Source organism: Rhinatrema bivittatum, chromosome 13, assembly GCF_901001135.1.
Source record: "Rhinatrema bivittatum chromosome 13, aRhiBiv1.1, whole genome shotgun sequence".
NCBI classification, from domain to species: domain Eukaryota; kingdom Metazoa; phylum Chordata; class Amphibia; order Gymnophiona; family Rhinatrematidae; genus Rhinatrema; species Rhinatrema bivittatum.
The window spans coordinates 563,198-580,944 of record NC_042627.1 but is presented as its reverse complement, the minus strand read 5'-3'; the positions used below and the strand labels follow the sequence as shown (position 1 = coordinate 580,944).

Below are 17,747 nucleotides of genomic sequence, written 5' to 3'. Positions count from 1 at the left end.
TGGTTGCTGATTCTGCATTTTCTGGGCACATGACCTTAGGTTCCTTTTCCTTGTGAGTTATTTTTTCCACTTCAAGGCTGCATGCTGACTTTTCAGCTTGTGAAGGTGAGGTCGAGGTAAGCATTCTAGTGCCTTTAGTAATGTGTGTCCAGCTGTTTTCTTTAAGTACAGTTCCTCCTTCTCCCTCTGCTGGAATCTTCCATCTTAAACAATTCAAGAATTATTCCTCACTGATGCTTCTAAATCTCACCACCTCCTCATTCATCTGATCTGAGCTATAAATCCCTTCACAGAGAAAATAATTCAAACTATCGGTACGCAATGCTGGATTCCATATAAAGCATCATTTCTCAGGAAAAGGATTCCTTGTCTCAGTGTGCAGCAGCAGTCAGAAAAGCAAATAGAATGTTAGGTGGATTAGGAAGGGAATGGCGCATAGAGAAACAGGCTCTCCAACAACCCAACTCCCCGTCGCACATGGGCATGCGTGTTGGGCAGAACTTCTCGCTCTCTGGCCCTTTGCTTCCTACCAGAGGGTGGCATTTTAGGCAATTCGTATACCCGGTGGAAACGGCCTCAAGCGCGTCTTGCTAGTTCAGCCATCTTGAATCTGGGCCCGTCGCACCCATTTAAAAAAAAAAAAAAATACTCCAGAGAAACTATAGACCAGTGAGTCTTACATCAATTCCAGGCAAAATAGTAGAAGTTATAATTAAAAACAAAATCACTGGTCATATAGACAGATTAATGGGTAAGAGTCAAAATGGTTTTAGCAAAGGAAAGCCTTTCCTTACCAATCTCTTAAATGTTTTTGAAAGCGTAAATAAACTTATAGATAAAGTAGATCTACATGTGGCCTTGTCATTTGATATAGTGTATTTGAACTTTCAGAAGTTATTTGACAGTCTCCGATTAGAAACTCCTCAGGAAAGCTAAGAATCATGGAATAGGAGGCAACGTCGTAATGTAGATTGGTAACTGCTTAAAAATCAGGCATCGGGTAGGGCTAAATGGTCAGTTATCCAAATGAAGAAAGGTAATTATTTTTTAATTTATTAAAATGTTAATGCCATGTAATCCATGTTTTTAGGCGACTTACAAGTAAAATAATACAAAAATACAATAAAATACAAAAATACAATAAAATAATACAGGACATTACAATGAAATATGCTGTATTAGCAAACATGTAACGTGAAAACTCAGACATCACTTTACTTGAAAAGTTATTGTTAATCATTGTACAATAAGCAGAGATGGCTCCTAAAAAGTAACACACTATCCAGAGAACTGAATAATAATGTTGTTAAAATCTCTTCAGATAAAATCTGCATACTGTAGTGGAGTGCCACAGGGATCAGTTTAACATATTCATCAATGATCTGTAAAAGGGAATGACAAGTGAGGTGATCAGATATGAAGATGAATTATGAGGAACTACAAAAGGATTCTGTAAGATTAGGAGACTGGGCAATGAAATGTAATATGGAAACGCTTAAAGTGATGGATGTGGGGAAAAATAATCCCAGCTACAGGTGCATAATGCTGGGATCTGGAATAGGACCTTGGAGTCCTTGAGCACAATACGTTGAAATCCTCTGTTCAGTGTATGGTGGTCGTCAAAAAGGCAAATAGAATGTTAGGAATGATCTGAAAAATATCGGAGGATAAAATGGAAAGTATCGCATTGCCTCTATATCAAGCCAAGGTGCGACTGCACCTTGAGCATTGTGTGCAATCCTGATCACCCCATCTAAACAAAAAAAGTAACAATTGGAATAGGTGCAGAGGGGCTGTGCTGGCTAGGGATCTTCATCTTGGAAAAGGGACAGCTGAGAGGGGACATAATAGAAGATGATAAAATCATAAGTGAGGTGGAACAGGTAAATTAAAGGAGTGGCTATTTATGTATTCAAATAATGCTAAAACAAGAACACATCATAGAAAGTACTCTTTCACTCCGTGCACTATTGAGTTGTGGAATCTGCTGCCAGAGGATGTGATCAAGGCGATGAGTATAGCGGGGTTTGGTTTGGTCAAGTTCCCTGAGGAAAAGTCCATAACGTTAATAGTCAGGGAGACTGAACAAAGCCATTGCTATCCCTGGGAGTGAGTAACAGGAATTAGATTTACTTTATGGGATCTGCCAGGTATTTGCGACTTGGATTGGCCACTGTTGGAGACAAAATGGTGGGCTCAATGGATCTTGGTGTGACCCAGCATGGCATTTTTTACGTTCTTCAATTTGTGGAAAATTCTTTACTGGCTTGTTTTCTTGTGACAGGAATTACTGGGATCCTGATGAGTGCAGCAGGGCTTCCTGTATGTCTGATGCGTCCACCAAAACTGATTCTTCACCCACCACCTGTCAGCAAGAGTGAGATTAAACCCATCCCGGGTATTTCCAGCACCTGCCGCAAGATCAGCAGGAAGCAGACCAAGAAAGGTGAGGAGCTGTTGGACTTGAATATCCACTTATCAAGATCCGATCTCCTCTCCCCCAGCTCAGTGACACTGCTGATGTTTGCTCTCCCCTCCCCCTACTCTTCTCACTGTGACTTTGCTGAGGCCTGGCTCACCCTCTGCCTCCTCCTCTTGATCTGTGGTCATAGATCTAGAACATGATAGCAGATAAAGATTGTGACTTATCCAATGGGCCCAACCATAGCTTTCCCGTCTCTTGTCTGTGACATGGCAAAGACCAGTTTCCCACTCCATGGTTGTTCTTGTTGACTCACACATTGTCCCCATTGAGATGTGAGGCTGTAGGTTTTGTATCCTATTTCCTACAGGGAGAAAACCAGAGGAAGTCCTGAAGAAATATTTGCAAAAAGTACAAAGCCCACTGCAAGAGGTGAGACCCCAGGAGTTTCTTCCTTCTCCTGCAGCCTGTCACTTTCTCTAAAGCTTGGGTCTCCTTTATGCTGTGTGTGTCTTTCCCACAGGACTGTACTGTTTGTATGGAATATTTCTTCTTTTCCTCTCTGTGGGTCCCTCTCTCTCCATGACTGATGCTCACTTTCATCTCTGTGTTGTTGTTTTCTGAGTTTCTGGAGGATTGCCCCTCCTGTATGGAATATGTCTCTTCCATATATGTGTGTTTGTGTCTCCCTCTTTCTTTCTCTGCAGGGCTTCAGTACCTTGATGGAGTTTTTCACTTCTCAACCCAGACATGTCTTACTGTTTATTTCTCTCTTTCTTCGGTATGGACACGGTGTGTCTTTCTCTGCTCAGTGTCTCACCTCTTTCCCTGTGTCTGTTTCTTTGCAGAATTGCCCTCTCTGCATGGAACATCTCTCTTCTCCTTCAGGGTACAAAAGGCTGCACCCAGCTGTGAAGTCAGACCTAGTGGGGAGGCTAAGTCGCTGCGGCCACGTGTACCACCTGCTCTGCTTGATCACCATGTACAACACTGGCAAGAAAGTATGTACCCGCATCGGCCGTTGTAGGTCTCTGACTTTAGCAGGGTCAGAATTGCAGTAACCAGGAAGAGGGACCATGGCAACTGACCAGCAGCCCATAATAACCAAGTGTGAGTGAAAGGTATGGAGGTTGGATCCAGTTCAATCTAGGTGCCAGAAAATCTCCTGATAGGGAGGAGGCTGATGCTTATCACAAGTTGTTGGGCCCTCATATAGCTTGGTCCTGTGGCTTTATCAAGGACTGCCACAGATTTTGCATTTAGAAATCTTTCCACATTGCCTTTCCAAAAGAGCTTTTAGGTCATCTCCAGTAGGACCTAGTAAGGATAGAAAGCTCTGTCTTGTCAGCCCACACAGGAAAGGGGGCAGGAATTTTGCTCCAGGTACATCCTGGTCCACAGAAGGTACAGGAGTGTCAGGCCCATCCTAGACCTGAGGGAATTGAACTTCTGTTTGAAAAGTTCATGATGGTTATTCTAGGCACTACTTTTCCCTTTCTATATTATGGAGACTAGTAACATGCAATAGACCTGAAGGAGACTTGCCCCTACACAGAGATAGATCTTGGATACAGGAAGAATCTCAAATTAGTGATGTGGTGGCACTTCAGTACTGTGTACAGCCTTTTGACATGGCTCTGTATGTGTTCACTAAGATGCCAGCTTTTAATGCTGCGGAGTAAACACATGGGAATTTCAAAATGGATTCCTGAACCATACCCCCAGCACTGCGGGGAGGAGGCAAAGGGGCTTTCTCTGCAGGTAAATGCCTATTTACGTATGGAGTATGCCTTGGAAAATGGTTCCTCTAATAGGGAAGTTTAAAAAAAAAATGCCTGTATTAATGTAAAATCTGTGTGCTTGGCACTAACTTTCAAAAGGCACATCCCTTCCCTTTGAAAATTACCCACAGCGGTTTGCACCTGTTTTTCTGAGTATATCTGAGGCCTTGGAGATCTGAAAATATAATGTACCTACATAATTTCCTTACCCTTGCCTTTGTACACATAAAAACTGCCTATTTTCTTATCCGGGTAACAGTCTACATAGTGTTGATCCATACGGCAGTTTTCAGTCAGTTTACCCAGGTCAGTAGCCTTCTCAATAAGTAGCAGTTCTTGTGTCATATCTGCACAGACTGAGAGCGCTTGTGGCTGGTTACGAGCATTTCTCACAGGACAAGCAGGATGGTAGTCCTCACAAATGGGTGACATCGAGGATGGAGCCCACCACGGAAAACTTCTGTCAAAGTTTAACAGAACTTTGACTGGCCCCTACTGGGCATGCCCAGCAAGGCACTGACCCTGCAGCCAGCAGGGGTCTCCCTTCAGTCTTCTTTTTTCCGCGCAGCAGTTGCCACGCGGTGAAAGGAGCTCTCTAACCACGTTCCTGACAGGAATTTGGAAGTTAATTTCCGAAGAAAATTTGCCCCTCAGGGGTCTCCCTTCGACAAATTTTTTCCTCATCTTACGGAACCCGGTAAGTTTTTTGCCTTTTTCATCGACTACCGTCGATTTTGGCCCTCGAGGCCCGTTGGCACTTACCGATCCCCAGCCTAAATTTTGGCTTCCAGCCATGGCAACGGGGTTCCGTCGTTGTCCGGATTGCACCCGGACTATGTCCATCACAGACCCCCACAGGGTTTGTGTAATGTGTTTGGGTAGTGAGCATGATGTCCTGACTTGCACCAAATGTGCCTTAATGACACCCAAGGGTCGCAAAGCCAGGATGGAGAAGATGGGGCTCCTCTTCCATGCACCCACCCCAACGCCATCGATAGCATCGACGTCATCGGAACCGGCACCGTCGAAGTTGTACCATCATCGTCAACCCTCCAGTGACCGTCCGCCATCGATCGCTTTTCGGCCGTCGACTCCCGTCCCTTCCCCGGATGGGCGAGGGGATCGGAAAGAAAAGCATCGCCATTGACGGCACAAGTCTCGGCCTGTTGAGGATCCACAGCCATCGACCTCCGCTCAAGCCGAGCCACCGACAAAGAAGCCGCGAACAGACCGGACACCCTCCACGTCTCGTTCGCCGGCATCGAGGAAACCCTCACCCTCTCGGGGTGTGGGGGCCGTGATCCCACCGGTTACGGTGGTCCCTCCGGCCCTGCCTCAGCCTCCCTCTCCCGTCGAGCCGGGTATGGTTACCCCTGGTCTCCGGGCAGAACTGGACCGGCTGGTCCAGGAGGCCATCGAGAAAGCGATGAAGAAATTACAACCTCCATCGGCACCGTCTCCGGCACCGGTTCCAGTGCCGCCCCCGGCACCGACGCCGGCGCCAGCTTCGCCACCGAGGAGGGAACCGACCACCGAGCCGTTGGTGCAAGCTCTAGCACCACTACTACGCCGCATGGAGGCACTTATGACGGCCCTTCCATCGGTGATTCCAGTACCATCGACAACACCACCGTCTCCAACTGGTTTCTCATCGGCAGGAGAAACACCGTTTCGAATTTCCCCTTCCGGGGTAGTTCCATCGGTACCTTCTGGTATATCTCCACCGATTTATCCTTCGGCTCCATCGATTCCGTGCCAGGCACCGATTCCATCGGCAGCACCGAAGCCATCGATGCCATTTCTGGTTCCACCTACCGCACCGATTCCACCTAGGTTTCCATCGATGCCTTTAGAGCCTCAGCCAGGTCCATCAGGGCTACAAGCCCCACATGATCCCTACGATACCTGGGGTGATGATGATGATACATCTTCTGACACAGATTTGCCTTCGCCACCATCTCCTACAGAGAGTAGAAAAAGATCTCCTCCTGAGGATCTATCTTTCATTAACTTTGTGAAAGAGATGGCAGAAGTTGTACCGTTTCAGCTCCAATCTGAAGCCGATGACAGACACCAGATGATGGAATTACTTCAATTTCTGGATGCTCCAAAAATCATTGCTTCCATCCCTATACACCAGGTGTTTTTGGATCTGCTAAAGAAAAACTGGGAATCTCCTTCATCGGTTTCACCAGTTAACAAGAAAGCTGACTCCACATACCTTGTCCAGTCAGCACCAGGTTTCCAAAAACCTCAACTGGATCATCGCTCTGTTGTGGTTGAGTCCGCGCAGAAGAAGGCCAAGCGTCTTAAGCCACACTCTTCTACCCCACCTACCAGGGACAACAAATTCCTAGATAGTGTGGGACGGAAAGTGTATCATGGAGCTATGTTGATTTCACGCATAGCTTCATATCAACTCTACATTACTCAATACAACAGAGCCATCCTTAAGCAGATGCAAGACTATGCTGACACGTTGCCGGACCAATACCAACCGCAGCTTCAAGCCCTTCTTCACAAGGGATTTGAGGCAGGGAAGCACGAGATTAGGACTGCCTACGACATATTCGATGCTTCCACGAAGGTTTCAGCCACAGCCATCTCAGCCAGACGTTGGGCTTGGTTAAAGTCATCCAACCTTCGCCCAGAGGTCCAAGATCGTCTTGCTGATTTACCCTGCTTAGGCGACAATTTGTTTGGAGAGCAAATTCAACAGATTGTGGCGGAGTTAAAAGACCACCATGAGACGTTGAAACAACTCTCATCTGTCCCACCTGAGGTGTCCTCCAAGCAACCGCAAAAGAAGGACTCTAAGAAGTCGTTCTTTCGACCACGTCGCTACTACCCTCCGTCAACTAGGGCTCGTCCTGCACGGTCCTCTAACAGGCCTCAGCCTCGTCAGCCGAGAAAGCAAAGACCTACTGTAGCCCCACCTCCTGGGCCTGCGGCGGGCCTTTGACTTCCCTGTATTGAGCACATGCCAACTCCCTCTTCCACACATCCCTGTGGGAGGTCGGCTGTACCACTTCTTACATCGTTGGAAACAGATCACCTCAGATCAGTGGGTGCTAGCAATTATCGCACAGGGTTACCACCTCAACTTCATAACACTTCCGCCAGACTCCCCGCCCCTTCAGGCATGGGGTCTAACCAGCCATTTGACTCAATTACAACAAGAAGGGAAAGGATTCTATTCCAGATACTTCCTAATACCAAAGAAATCAGGGGGGCTACGTCCAATTCTGGACCTTCGGGCCCTCAACAAGTATCTGCAAAAAGAAAAGTTCAAGATGGTAACCCTGGGCGCCTTGCTCCCTCTGTTGCAAAAGGGGGATTGGCTGTGCTCTCTCGACCTCAAGGACGCTTATACCCACATTGCGATAACACAATCTCATCGCAAGTATCTGCGTTTTCTGATAGGCCACGACCATTATCAATACTGGGTACTACCTTTCGGGCTGGCGTCTGCTCCACGAGTATTTACCAAATGTCTCGTAGTGGCAGCAGCATTTCTCAGGAAGGAAGGTGTCCACGTCTACCCCTATCTGGACGATTGGCTAATCAGGGCCTCCACCCCTCAGATTGCACAATCCTCCCTAAAGTTGACAATTCACACACTCCTCTCCTTAGGGTTTCTTGTCAATTACGAGAAATCTTGCTTGGTCCCATCTCAGACCTTATCCTTCATTGGAGCAGACTTGGACACCTTACAGGCAAAAGCCTACCTTCCACTTCAACGAGTTCAAACTCTCATGTCCCTAGCTCGCCAGCTCCAGTCTCAACACACTGCCACAGCTCGCCAATTCCTCATCCTCCTGGGACACATGGCATCCTCGGTTCAAGTCACTCCCTTAACCCGACTAGCCATGAGAGTAACACAATGGACTCTACGACACCAATGGATTCAGGCTCTTCAGCCTCTGTCCTCCATCGTCACAGTTACACAAGCGCTACGCCTCTCTTTAACCTGGTGGACGACTCAAGTCAACCTCCTTCAGGGCTTACCCTTTCTCCTACCAGATCCACAGGTAATCCTCACCACCGATGCTTCCCACATCGGCTGGGGGGGCCCATGTGGACGACTTACAAACCCAAGGGTTATGGTCACCAGAGGAAGCCGATCACCAGATAAATTTCTTGGAACTTCGAGCAATCCGCTACGCGCTCAGAACTTTCAAAGATCATCTATCGAGTCAGATTATCTTAATTCAGACAGACAACCAGGTGGCCATGTGGTACATAAACAAGCAGGGAGGCACAGGCTCCTTCCTTCTGTGTCAGGAAGCTGCGCAGATTTGGGCAGAAGCCCTCTCCCGTTCCATGTACCTCAGGGCCACTTACTTGCCAGGAGTGGACAATGTATTGGCAGACCAGCTGAGCCGTGTCTTCAAACCACACGAGTGGTCACTCGATCCTCTAGTAGTGACCTCTCTGTTTCACAAGTGGGGTTTTCCCCGCATAGACCTCTTTGCGTCCCCTCAGAACCACAAAGTGGACGATTACTGTTCTCTCATTCGGAGCCAGCACTCTCGGCCCAGGGATGCCTTCTCCCTCAAGTGGACGACAGGTCTGCTTTATGCATTCCCTCCACTTCCTCTTCTGTCAAGGACTCTCGTGAAGCTTCGCCAGGACGGAGGAACCATGATCCTGATAGCACCCCACTGGCCACGCCAAGTGTGGTTTCCCATACTCCAGGATCTCTCCATCCGCAAGCACATCCCTCTGGGAACGGATCCGCATCTGCTCACTCAAAACGACGGATGCCTCCTCCATCCCAACCTCCAAGCCTTGTCCCTGACGGCATGGATGTTGAAAGGTTAGTCCTTCAGCCTTTCAACCTTTCAGATTTGGTTTCTCGTGTCCTGATAGCTTCACGAAAGCCCTCCACCAGAAGATCATATTCATATAAATGGAAAAGGTATACATTATGGTGCACTTCTCAGTCCCTTGATCCCCTTTCCTGTCCAATCTCTAAGTTCTTGGACTATTTATGGCACCTTTCAGAATCCGGTCTAAAGACCTCTTCCATTAGGATGCATGTCAGTGCGGTAGCCGCCTTCCATAAAGGTATAGAGGGTGTCCCTATTTCAGTACAACCCCTGGTGACACGCTTTCTTAAAGGCTTGCTCCATCTGAAGCCACCCTTACGTTCTCCGGCCCCATCTTGGGACCTTAATCTGGTTCTTGGTCGTCTAATGAAACCACCCTTCGAACCTCTGCACTCCTGTGAATTGAAGTATCTCACATGGAAAGTTTTATTCCTGTTGGCCATTACTTCAGCTCGCAGGGTTAGTGAGTTACAGGCCTTAGTCACCTATCCGCCTTACACTAAACTCCTGCAAGACAGGGCGGTACTCCGCACTCACCCTAAATTTTTACCTAAGGTAGTTTCGGAGTTTCATATTAATCAATCCATAATACTACCTATCTTTTTTCCCAGGCCCCACTCCAACTCCGGGGAACAGACTCTGCATACCCTAGACTGCAAACGGGCTCTAGCTTTTTATCTAGACCGTACAGTTGCTCACAGGAAGGGCACTCAATTGTTTGTCTCCTTCCATCCTAACAAGTTAGGACAACCTGTGGGTAAGCAGGCTCTTTCCTCCTGGTTGGCGGACTGCATTTCTTTTTGCTATCAGCAAGCTGGCATTCCTTTTCAAGACCGTGTAAAAGCACACTCTGTGAGGGCCATGGCGACTTCAGTGGCACACCTTCGATCGGTGCCGCTTCCTGACATCTGTAAAGCTGCAACCTGGAGTTCTCTCCATACCTTTGCAGCCCACTATTGTTTGGACAAAGCTGGAAGACAGGACTCCATCTTCGGCCAATCTGTCTTGCGTAACCTTTTTCCAACTTGATGTACCAACACCCTTCCACCTTCCCGGTTGGGTGCGGATGCCCTTTACCAAATTCCACCCCAGTTGTTGTACCTGTTGCACATCGTTGGGTACATTTGGTGCAGGTCAGGACATCCTCAGCTCGGTACTCACCCATTTGTGAGGACTACCATCCTGCTTGTCCTGTGAGAAAGCAAATGTTGCTTACCTGATGTAACAGGTGTTCTCACAGGACAGCAGGATGTTAGTCCTAACGAAACCCGCCCGCCACCCCGCGGTGTTGGGTTCGTTTTGTTTTTACTTTTCTAGGCACTGCCTGTAGCTTTGAAAATCAGACTGAAGGGAGACCCCTGCTGGCTGCAGGGTCAGTGCCTTGCTGGGCATGCCCAGTAGGGGCCAGTCAAAGTTCTGTTAAACTTTGACAGAAGTTTTCCGTGGTGGGCTCCATCCTCGATGTCACCCATTTGTGAGGACTAACATCCTGCTGTCCTGTGAGAACACCTGTTACATCAGGTAAGCAACATTTGCTATTTCAGGGGTGTCACTGCCGACTGCTTTCTGGGTGTTGCAGTTTCTCAGATCATAATGCCACTGTCTTCACAAAGCAATGCTGGAAGCTGTCAGGAGCTAGCACAAGTGTCCCATGACCCCAATGGCTCAGAGGATTGGAGTGAGAAGGCGGGCTGGGGCCAGGGACCAAAGAGAGTGTTTGGAGAAGCCGCGGGGGAGGGGGATGGGACTATCTGTCCAATGGGCCATACATTTTATAACTATCTCTGGGGGAGTTTAGGGATTTTTATGGGGAGTCCCCATTTAACCGGTTAAGGATAGTTATACAGGAACACATTCCTGGATAATTGTAACCCACCTCGGAGTCATGTCCAGCATCTGAATAACTTATTCAGCTAAATCTAAATATCAGCTAAGTGAATTCTGCCCTGGAATACTTCCATTTATCCAGATAAAATGTATCCGTTCAAAGGAGCCCAATGTTTAAACTCTGAATTTTACTTCACAGTGCTGAGAAAAATTTGTGAACCATTTATCACAATTTGTCCTTGAAACATGATTAGATCCTGATAAGACAGAAAGATAACCTCAATGAATAAATAACTCAGGATATATTTTGGTTAGTTATTCAATAAAAAAAAAAATTAGTATGAAAAAACATGTAAACCCTTCATTTATTAGCTCGTGGCACCTCCTTGAGCAGGAATAACAACTAAATGTTTCCTATAACCATTGATCATTCTCTCACATCGTTCTTGAGGAATTTTGGCCCATTCTTCCATACAGAACTGTTTCAACTCTGACATTTCAGGGCTTCCTGGCATGAACAGCTCGCTTCAGGTCTTGTCACACATTTCTATAGGATTTAGGTCAGGACTTTGACTTGGCAAATCCAAAACACAAAATCTTTTCTTTTATCCATTTTGTAGTAGATTTACTTAAATGTCTAGGGTCTCAAAAAAGATATGATTGCACTGGAAAAGGTACAGAGAAGGGCAACCAAAATGATAAAGGGGATGGAACGGCTGTGAGGAAAGGCTAAGGAGGTTGTGATTGAGCTTGGAGAAGAGAAGGCTGAGGAGAGATATGATAGAGGCCTATAGAATGGGTAAATATAAAATTATTATTTACTCTTTCTTAGTAAGAAGAACATTCAAAGCAAATCGGAGAACATTCTTTTTCACTCAACAAACAAGCTCTAAAATTCATTACTGGAGGATGTGTTTAAGGCAGTTAGCATAAATGGGTTTAACAAAGGTTGGAGAAGCTCCTGGTGGAGAAGTCCATTAATTGTTAACCAAGTACACAAGAAATATCCACTACTTATCATTGCACGATAGGATCTATTTACTGTTTAGGATCTTGCCAGGTACTTGTAACCTGGATTGGCTACTGTTAGAAATAGGAGATTGGGATGGAAGATGGCTGCCTAACCCCGAAGCTCCTGCCAACCCCTGATCGAATCTTTCAAGAATCGTTAGCATCAGCATGTATATTCCGCCAAATTTCAGCTCTCGCGATCGCCCTAAGATCCCTGATGGCGATGAAGAAAAAGACAACAGTTCTTCTCTAAACAGGTGGCTGATATGTCAGAGGATGAGGGCCATGCCACTGTATAGGCCACATGGAATGGAAATGATATTACTGACTCCTTTTTCGGATCATCCTCCAGCAGTACTGCTGAACTACCATCCAGGGACGAGCTGCGATTGTGGTTCATGGAACTACGATCAGACATGAACAGCATAAACAAGAACTATTAGAGTCCATCTCGGACATACGTGAGAACCTTGCCGTACTCTGAGCACGGATGGATGACATAGATATTCGCTTTGAGAGTCAGGAAGACTCTCTTAAAAAAAAAAAAAAAAAAAGTGCTGGCTGAGCAGAAAAATTTACAAAAGGAAAATGCCCTGTTAGTGGAAAAAATTGAAGATTTGGAAAATTGCTCTAGGCAATCTAACTTACGAATTCGCAGTGTACCAGAGTCTCCAGAATATATGGACTGCTTTTCTGTAGCCAGATAAATTTGTAGCTTTGTGCTATCTACTGACGACGCACAGTCATCAGGCTCCACTTCATCCCACCAGATCAAAATTGACAGAGCACATAGGGCGTTGGGCCCTGCAAAGGTGAACAAGGTCCGGGACATAGTGATATTGTCTACATAGTTTCGCATTGAAAGAAAAAATATCGACAGCTGCGAGAAAATGGGCGGCGTGGCTTTGGGAAGGGCATAAATTACTAATTTTTAATGATATCACCCTCAACTATATTGCGCAAATGCTTTGAACTTAAGCAGGTTACCTCTGCCCTGCGCTCCGAAAAGATTACCTACTGTTGGACTTTCCCATTTGGCCTCATTTTCTCGGTAAACAGCATCACCTTTAGAGTGAAGTCTGTCGGAAGCGGCTGAGGCATTTGAGCGGGCTGGGATGTCTGTAACCTTCACCACGCCGAAATTGAGCAGGGAGTGAAAATCATCTGCAACCCCAAGATGACGTCAGGTCAGGGAAGGATGTCATCGTTGAAGCGCCATTCTACAGATGCTAACGCCAAGAGGTTGGACCAAGGAAGAACAGTGAACTTTGCTGATTCTTTGTTCACAGTTGGTCCTTTGAACTCAGTTTTTTCATTATCTCTGATTTTGCTTGGTTTTTCATTGCCCTGATGATGACTTTCTGGTGGTTACTGTTTGCAGTGCTGTGCCCTAAAGATATGGGGCCAAAATGATTGACAGGCTTTGCTAGCCTGTTACCATAAAGAGAAGCGCGGGAGTGGGAGTTTTATTCTTCAACTGGGTGAATCCCTCGTGGCTGGCGTGATCCACGTTAGGGGTATTCTGGGGGGGGGGGGGGGGGTAGGGGGGTAATGTATTGGTTTGGGTTTAGGAAGATTTCCTTTCACTATTATTATCCTGAAGGGGAAGGATGGGAAAATGTGTCCAAGAAGTTCATTTTTCTATTTTATCTTCATTTCATATAAAAAAAGGAATAATGGCTGTGCGTTTCTTATCCCTGAATGTAAAGGGACTCAATATTCACAGGAAAAGAAGTTTGTTATTTAAAGAGCTATCCCATCAGAAGGCCATTATAGTTCTCCTTCAAGAAACTTGCGTAAAGAAACGCTATGAATACTTACTACACAACCTGGGGTTTCCACACATCTTCTTAGCTGCTAGTTCCAAGGAGGCAAAATACACAAGAGTGGGGGGGTTTAATTGCTCACACTCACGTTTGAACTTTTGTTTCAATTACAGACCCCCTGGGAAGGTTTATTCTTGTCAAAATAAGGGTTGGGAATGAAATGTTTTCCATACTTTCTATTTATGCACCCCTCTCATATCAAAGCCCCATTTATATGTAAATTGGGGACTATTATATCTCATCATGCAGAAGGTTTAGTTATTTTAGAGGGCGACTTTAATTTCATTTGCAATATCAAACTAGATATGTTTTCCCCCAAATATAGCAGAGGGAGGGGAGTGAGGAAGGAACTGAGTGTCTTGATGGAAAACTGAGGATTAGTAGATATCTGGAGGTAACGTCACCCCCATTCTCAAACATACACCTTCTTCTCTGCCCCTCACAATACTTATTCCTGCATTGATTTCTTTCTCACTGTCAAGCTTCTACAAAATCATGTACAGGCAGTGGGCATTGGTAATATTTACATGGTCGGCCGATGCGCCCATCTGGTTCGAATTAAGATTGAGGGACTCTGATCCTGGGCGACGTTATTGGAGACTGAATGACAGCCTATTAATAGATGGGGAATTTTGTAAATCCATGGTTTCTAAACTTCAAAAATATTTTACCCTAAATGGTTCTTCCATCGTCTCCCCTGGAGTTGTGTGGGAAGGATCTAAAGCTGTTATGAGAGGCCTATTCATATCCCAAGCTTCTTACCGAAAAAGGAAACAAGAAAAATCCAGAAACAACTTACTAGGCTTGATAGTGGCCCTTTCCCGGGCTCACATGCTAAATCCTACGCAAGTTAGCAAAAGCTAGACAAGAATTGGCACTCCTAGATTCTGATCAGATAGCGCATCAATTAGATCTCACTAAACAAGTATTCTACGAAGAAGGTGACAAAGCCAGCAGATGGTTAGCGAGGAAATTAAAAGCTAAAATCACTCAGAATTCTAGTACTTATTATAAAAAGTTTTCTCATCAACTAGTAGAACCACAGAGTATTTCAATAGTGTATGAGAAGGTGCTGTTTTCATACCCCATTCCAACGTGGCAGGTATAACAATATTAGCCAAGCCAGGGCGTGACCCAACTCAGTGTGGATCATATCAACCTGTCTCCCTCATTAATCTAGATCTCAAAATCTTAGTACGTATTTTGGCAGAATGCTTTAACAGAATTCTATCTGACCTTATACATGTGGATCAAGTAGGCTTCATCCCCAAGCATATGGCAGCAGACAACGTGCACAAGATTATAGATGCGATATGGTGGGCCATGAGGGAGTCCATACCAGCAATAGTCCTGTCAATAGACGCGGAAAAAGCGTTCGACATGGTCCACTGGCCATTTCTGTTTCAAACACTGGAACGAATGGGCTTTGGTCCCTTCTTCTTATGTTGGGTAAGATCGCTTTTCCAAGCTCCTACTGCATGTGTCAAGGTGAACAGGGGATATGGTCCCTTTTTCAAGGTGGAGAGAGGAACCTTTTGTCCTCTTCTCTTTGCTCTGTTCTTGGAGCCCTTTGCATCTAGAGTGCGATCATCCCCAGGAATTACCAACATAGAAATGGAGAACATGAACATCAAGATATCGCTCTTTGTGGATGACATTCTTTTTACTCCAATCCTCCTTTCTCCTCCAGGAGCATAGCGGGTGAATTAGACCATTTTAGCTCAGAATAAATCTCTCACTTTCTAATGCAGAAGTCAGTGATATCAAATCAGCATTTCTGTTTAAATGGGTAAAAAAAGGGATAAAATATTTAGGAATACGATTAAATTTGGAAGTCACAGACCTCTTTACTTTAAGCTATATTCACCTGCTGAAAGCAATAGAATCAGATCTGACAAAATGGGACAGATTACATTTCTCCTGGATGGGGCGGATATCCGCAATTAAAATGAAGGTCCTGCCTCGCTTTTTATACTTTTTCACAACACTGCCAATCTTTCTTTCCCGTACACTATTCCGAAAGGTGGCAAAAAAGAGTGTTGATTTTATTTGGAACAGATGCTCACCTAGGATTTCACAATCACTGTTGTACCAGCCTAGAAACAGGGGGGGTCTGGGAGTACCCAATTTAACCTGGTACTATGCTGCCTCTCAATTGATTTTCATACCATATATACCCAAAACAATGGGTCCAGTTTGAGCAATTGATAGTGGGCAATATATGACTTTCTGCATTACCATGGCAATCCAAGTACACGTGGCCCAAGATTAGTAAATTACCCCTAGCTCTACAAACCACACTAAGGATATGGGACAATTGGAAAGTTAAGCTGGTGGGGGAAAAGGGACTATTTCGACTCCTCTTATTTATATCAAACTTCCGCTTTCTCCATGCGGTATCAGAACAAAGCTTTCATTGACTGGAAGGACAGGGGAATAATGCACAGTTCTCAAACAATTCTGTAAATCCTAAACATTTTACAAAACTATTTCTACACTCACGTTATTAAAAAAAAAAAAAAAAAAAAAAAGATTGAGAGCTGTTTTTTAGTTTTTTATAATTGTTTATTGAAAAAATATTGTAACAGAACTGTAAAAAAATGGCTCTGAAATACAGAATTATGTATTCATAACAAAGATTTTTACAACCAGAAATCAATAAATTAAGGGCACCCCCCAGATCCTTCTCCTATGCAATCTGGAACGCCATTTTCCCTTGGGGCTCTCGATTGAGTAGAGCAGCTTGTCAGCTTGTACACAATAGTTTTCAAAAAGAGATCTGCCCTTTATAAGCTCCTGACCAATCCTCGTTGAAGTGAAAAAATGTGTAAGCTATCTGCCGCAGAGACCCGATACAGTTGTTGTAATTTATTGAATGGTAAAAGTTTCTGCCTATCCCATAACTGCTCCCATTTAAACAAAAGCTGTTTATCTTCAACTTTCAAATTATTTAGAAGAACATCAAATACTCTATCCAAATTAATATGGGTTCAGAAAAAGTCATAGTACAGAATCTTCATTGCTATCTGTGACAGATGTAGTATGATGGGGCTTTGACACTGGACAGTTACTTATTCTGCCTGATCTCTCAGCAGCTTTTGATACTGTCGATCAAGGATTACTTATAAATAGATTTAATGAAATTGGGATTGGTGGAACTGTAATAAAATGGTTTGTGTCATTCCTAATGGATAGGTCTTTTCAAGTAAACATTCAAAATAATTGGCCTACAGTAAAGAGTATCAAAACTAGTATACCATAGGGAGCAGCATTGTCTGCAACCCTCTTTAATATCTTCCTACTGCCATTATATTAATTACTTTCTGAGCTTAGTTTAAATTATAGAATTTACGCAGATGACATTGTTTTTTTTCCCTCTTGATAATTCTCTCACACATACCTTAAGTTTAATTAACAAATAATTTTCTACTATTTAAAAATTATCAAATATGAAATTGACCCTAAATCCTAATAAAACAGAGATAATCTATCTAAGAAAACAGTGATTGGTCCACTGCCTAAAGTCAATCTGGGTAGTTGTATAATTACCATTGAAACAAGTGATCTAGAAGTTATAATAGACTCCAGTTGGTCAGTGATGAAACATATCAAATCTATAATTAAATATGATTATTTCACACTTAAAGTACTAAAAAGATTAAAACCCTTATTAGAATTGGATGATTTTCAGACTATTCGTCAAACACTTATTTTCACCAAAATTAATTACTAAAACTGTTAGGACTACCTGGTAGTTCATTATGACCTCTACAATTATTGCAAAATGCATATGTCTTAACAGGTTGTAATAGGTTTGATCACATCACTTCAACACTTTTCACTCTCCATTGGCTACCAGTTTAGTTTCTTGTAAAATATAAGGTCTTGTTAATAATCTTAAGGATCAGAGTTAATAACGAAGGTGTAAACTAATCTGGCATAGCCTTACATTTATATGCCTCCCACAAAGAACGTTGAGATAATCTAATAAGGGGCTACTTAATATTCCTACCATAGGCTCTGCACACTTGGAAGAAGTGCGTGAAAG

At 44.5% G+C, this 17,747-nt stretch overlaps 1 protein-coding gene across 1 annotated transcript in view; it reads left to right on the top strand.

Moving 5' to 3' along the window:
- The window catches only part of DTX4 (deltex E3 ubiquitin ligase 4), a 59,789-nt gene that overhangs the window by 26,434 nt on the left and 15,608 nt on the right, over positions 1 to 17,747 (top strand). The window contains exons 4-6 of the mRNA XM_029575756.1: positions 2,285 to 2,446; positions 2,793 to 2,854; positions 3,271 to 3,423. Coding sequence (XP_029431616.1) covers positions 2,285 to 2,446; positions 2,793 to 2,854; positions 3,271 to 3,423 — 377 coding nt within the window. The remainder of the gene's footprint in view (positions 1 to 2,284; positions 2,447 to 2,792; positions 2,855 to 3,270; positions 3,424 to 17,747) is intronic.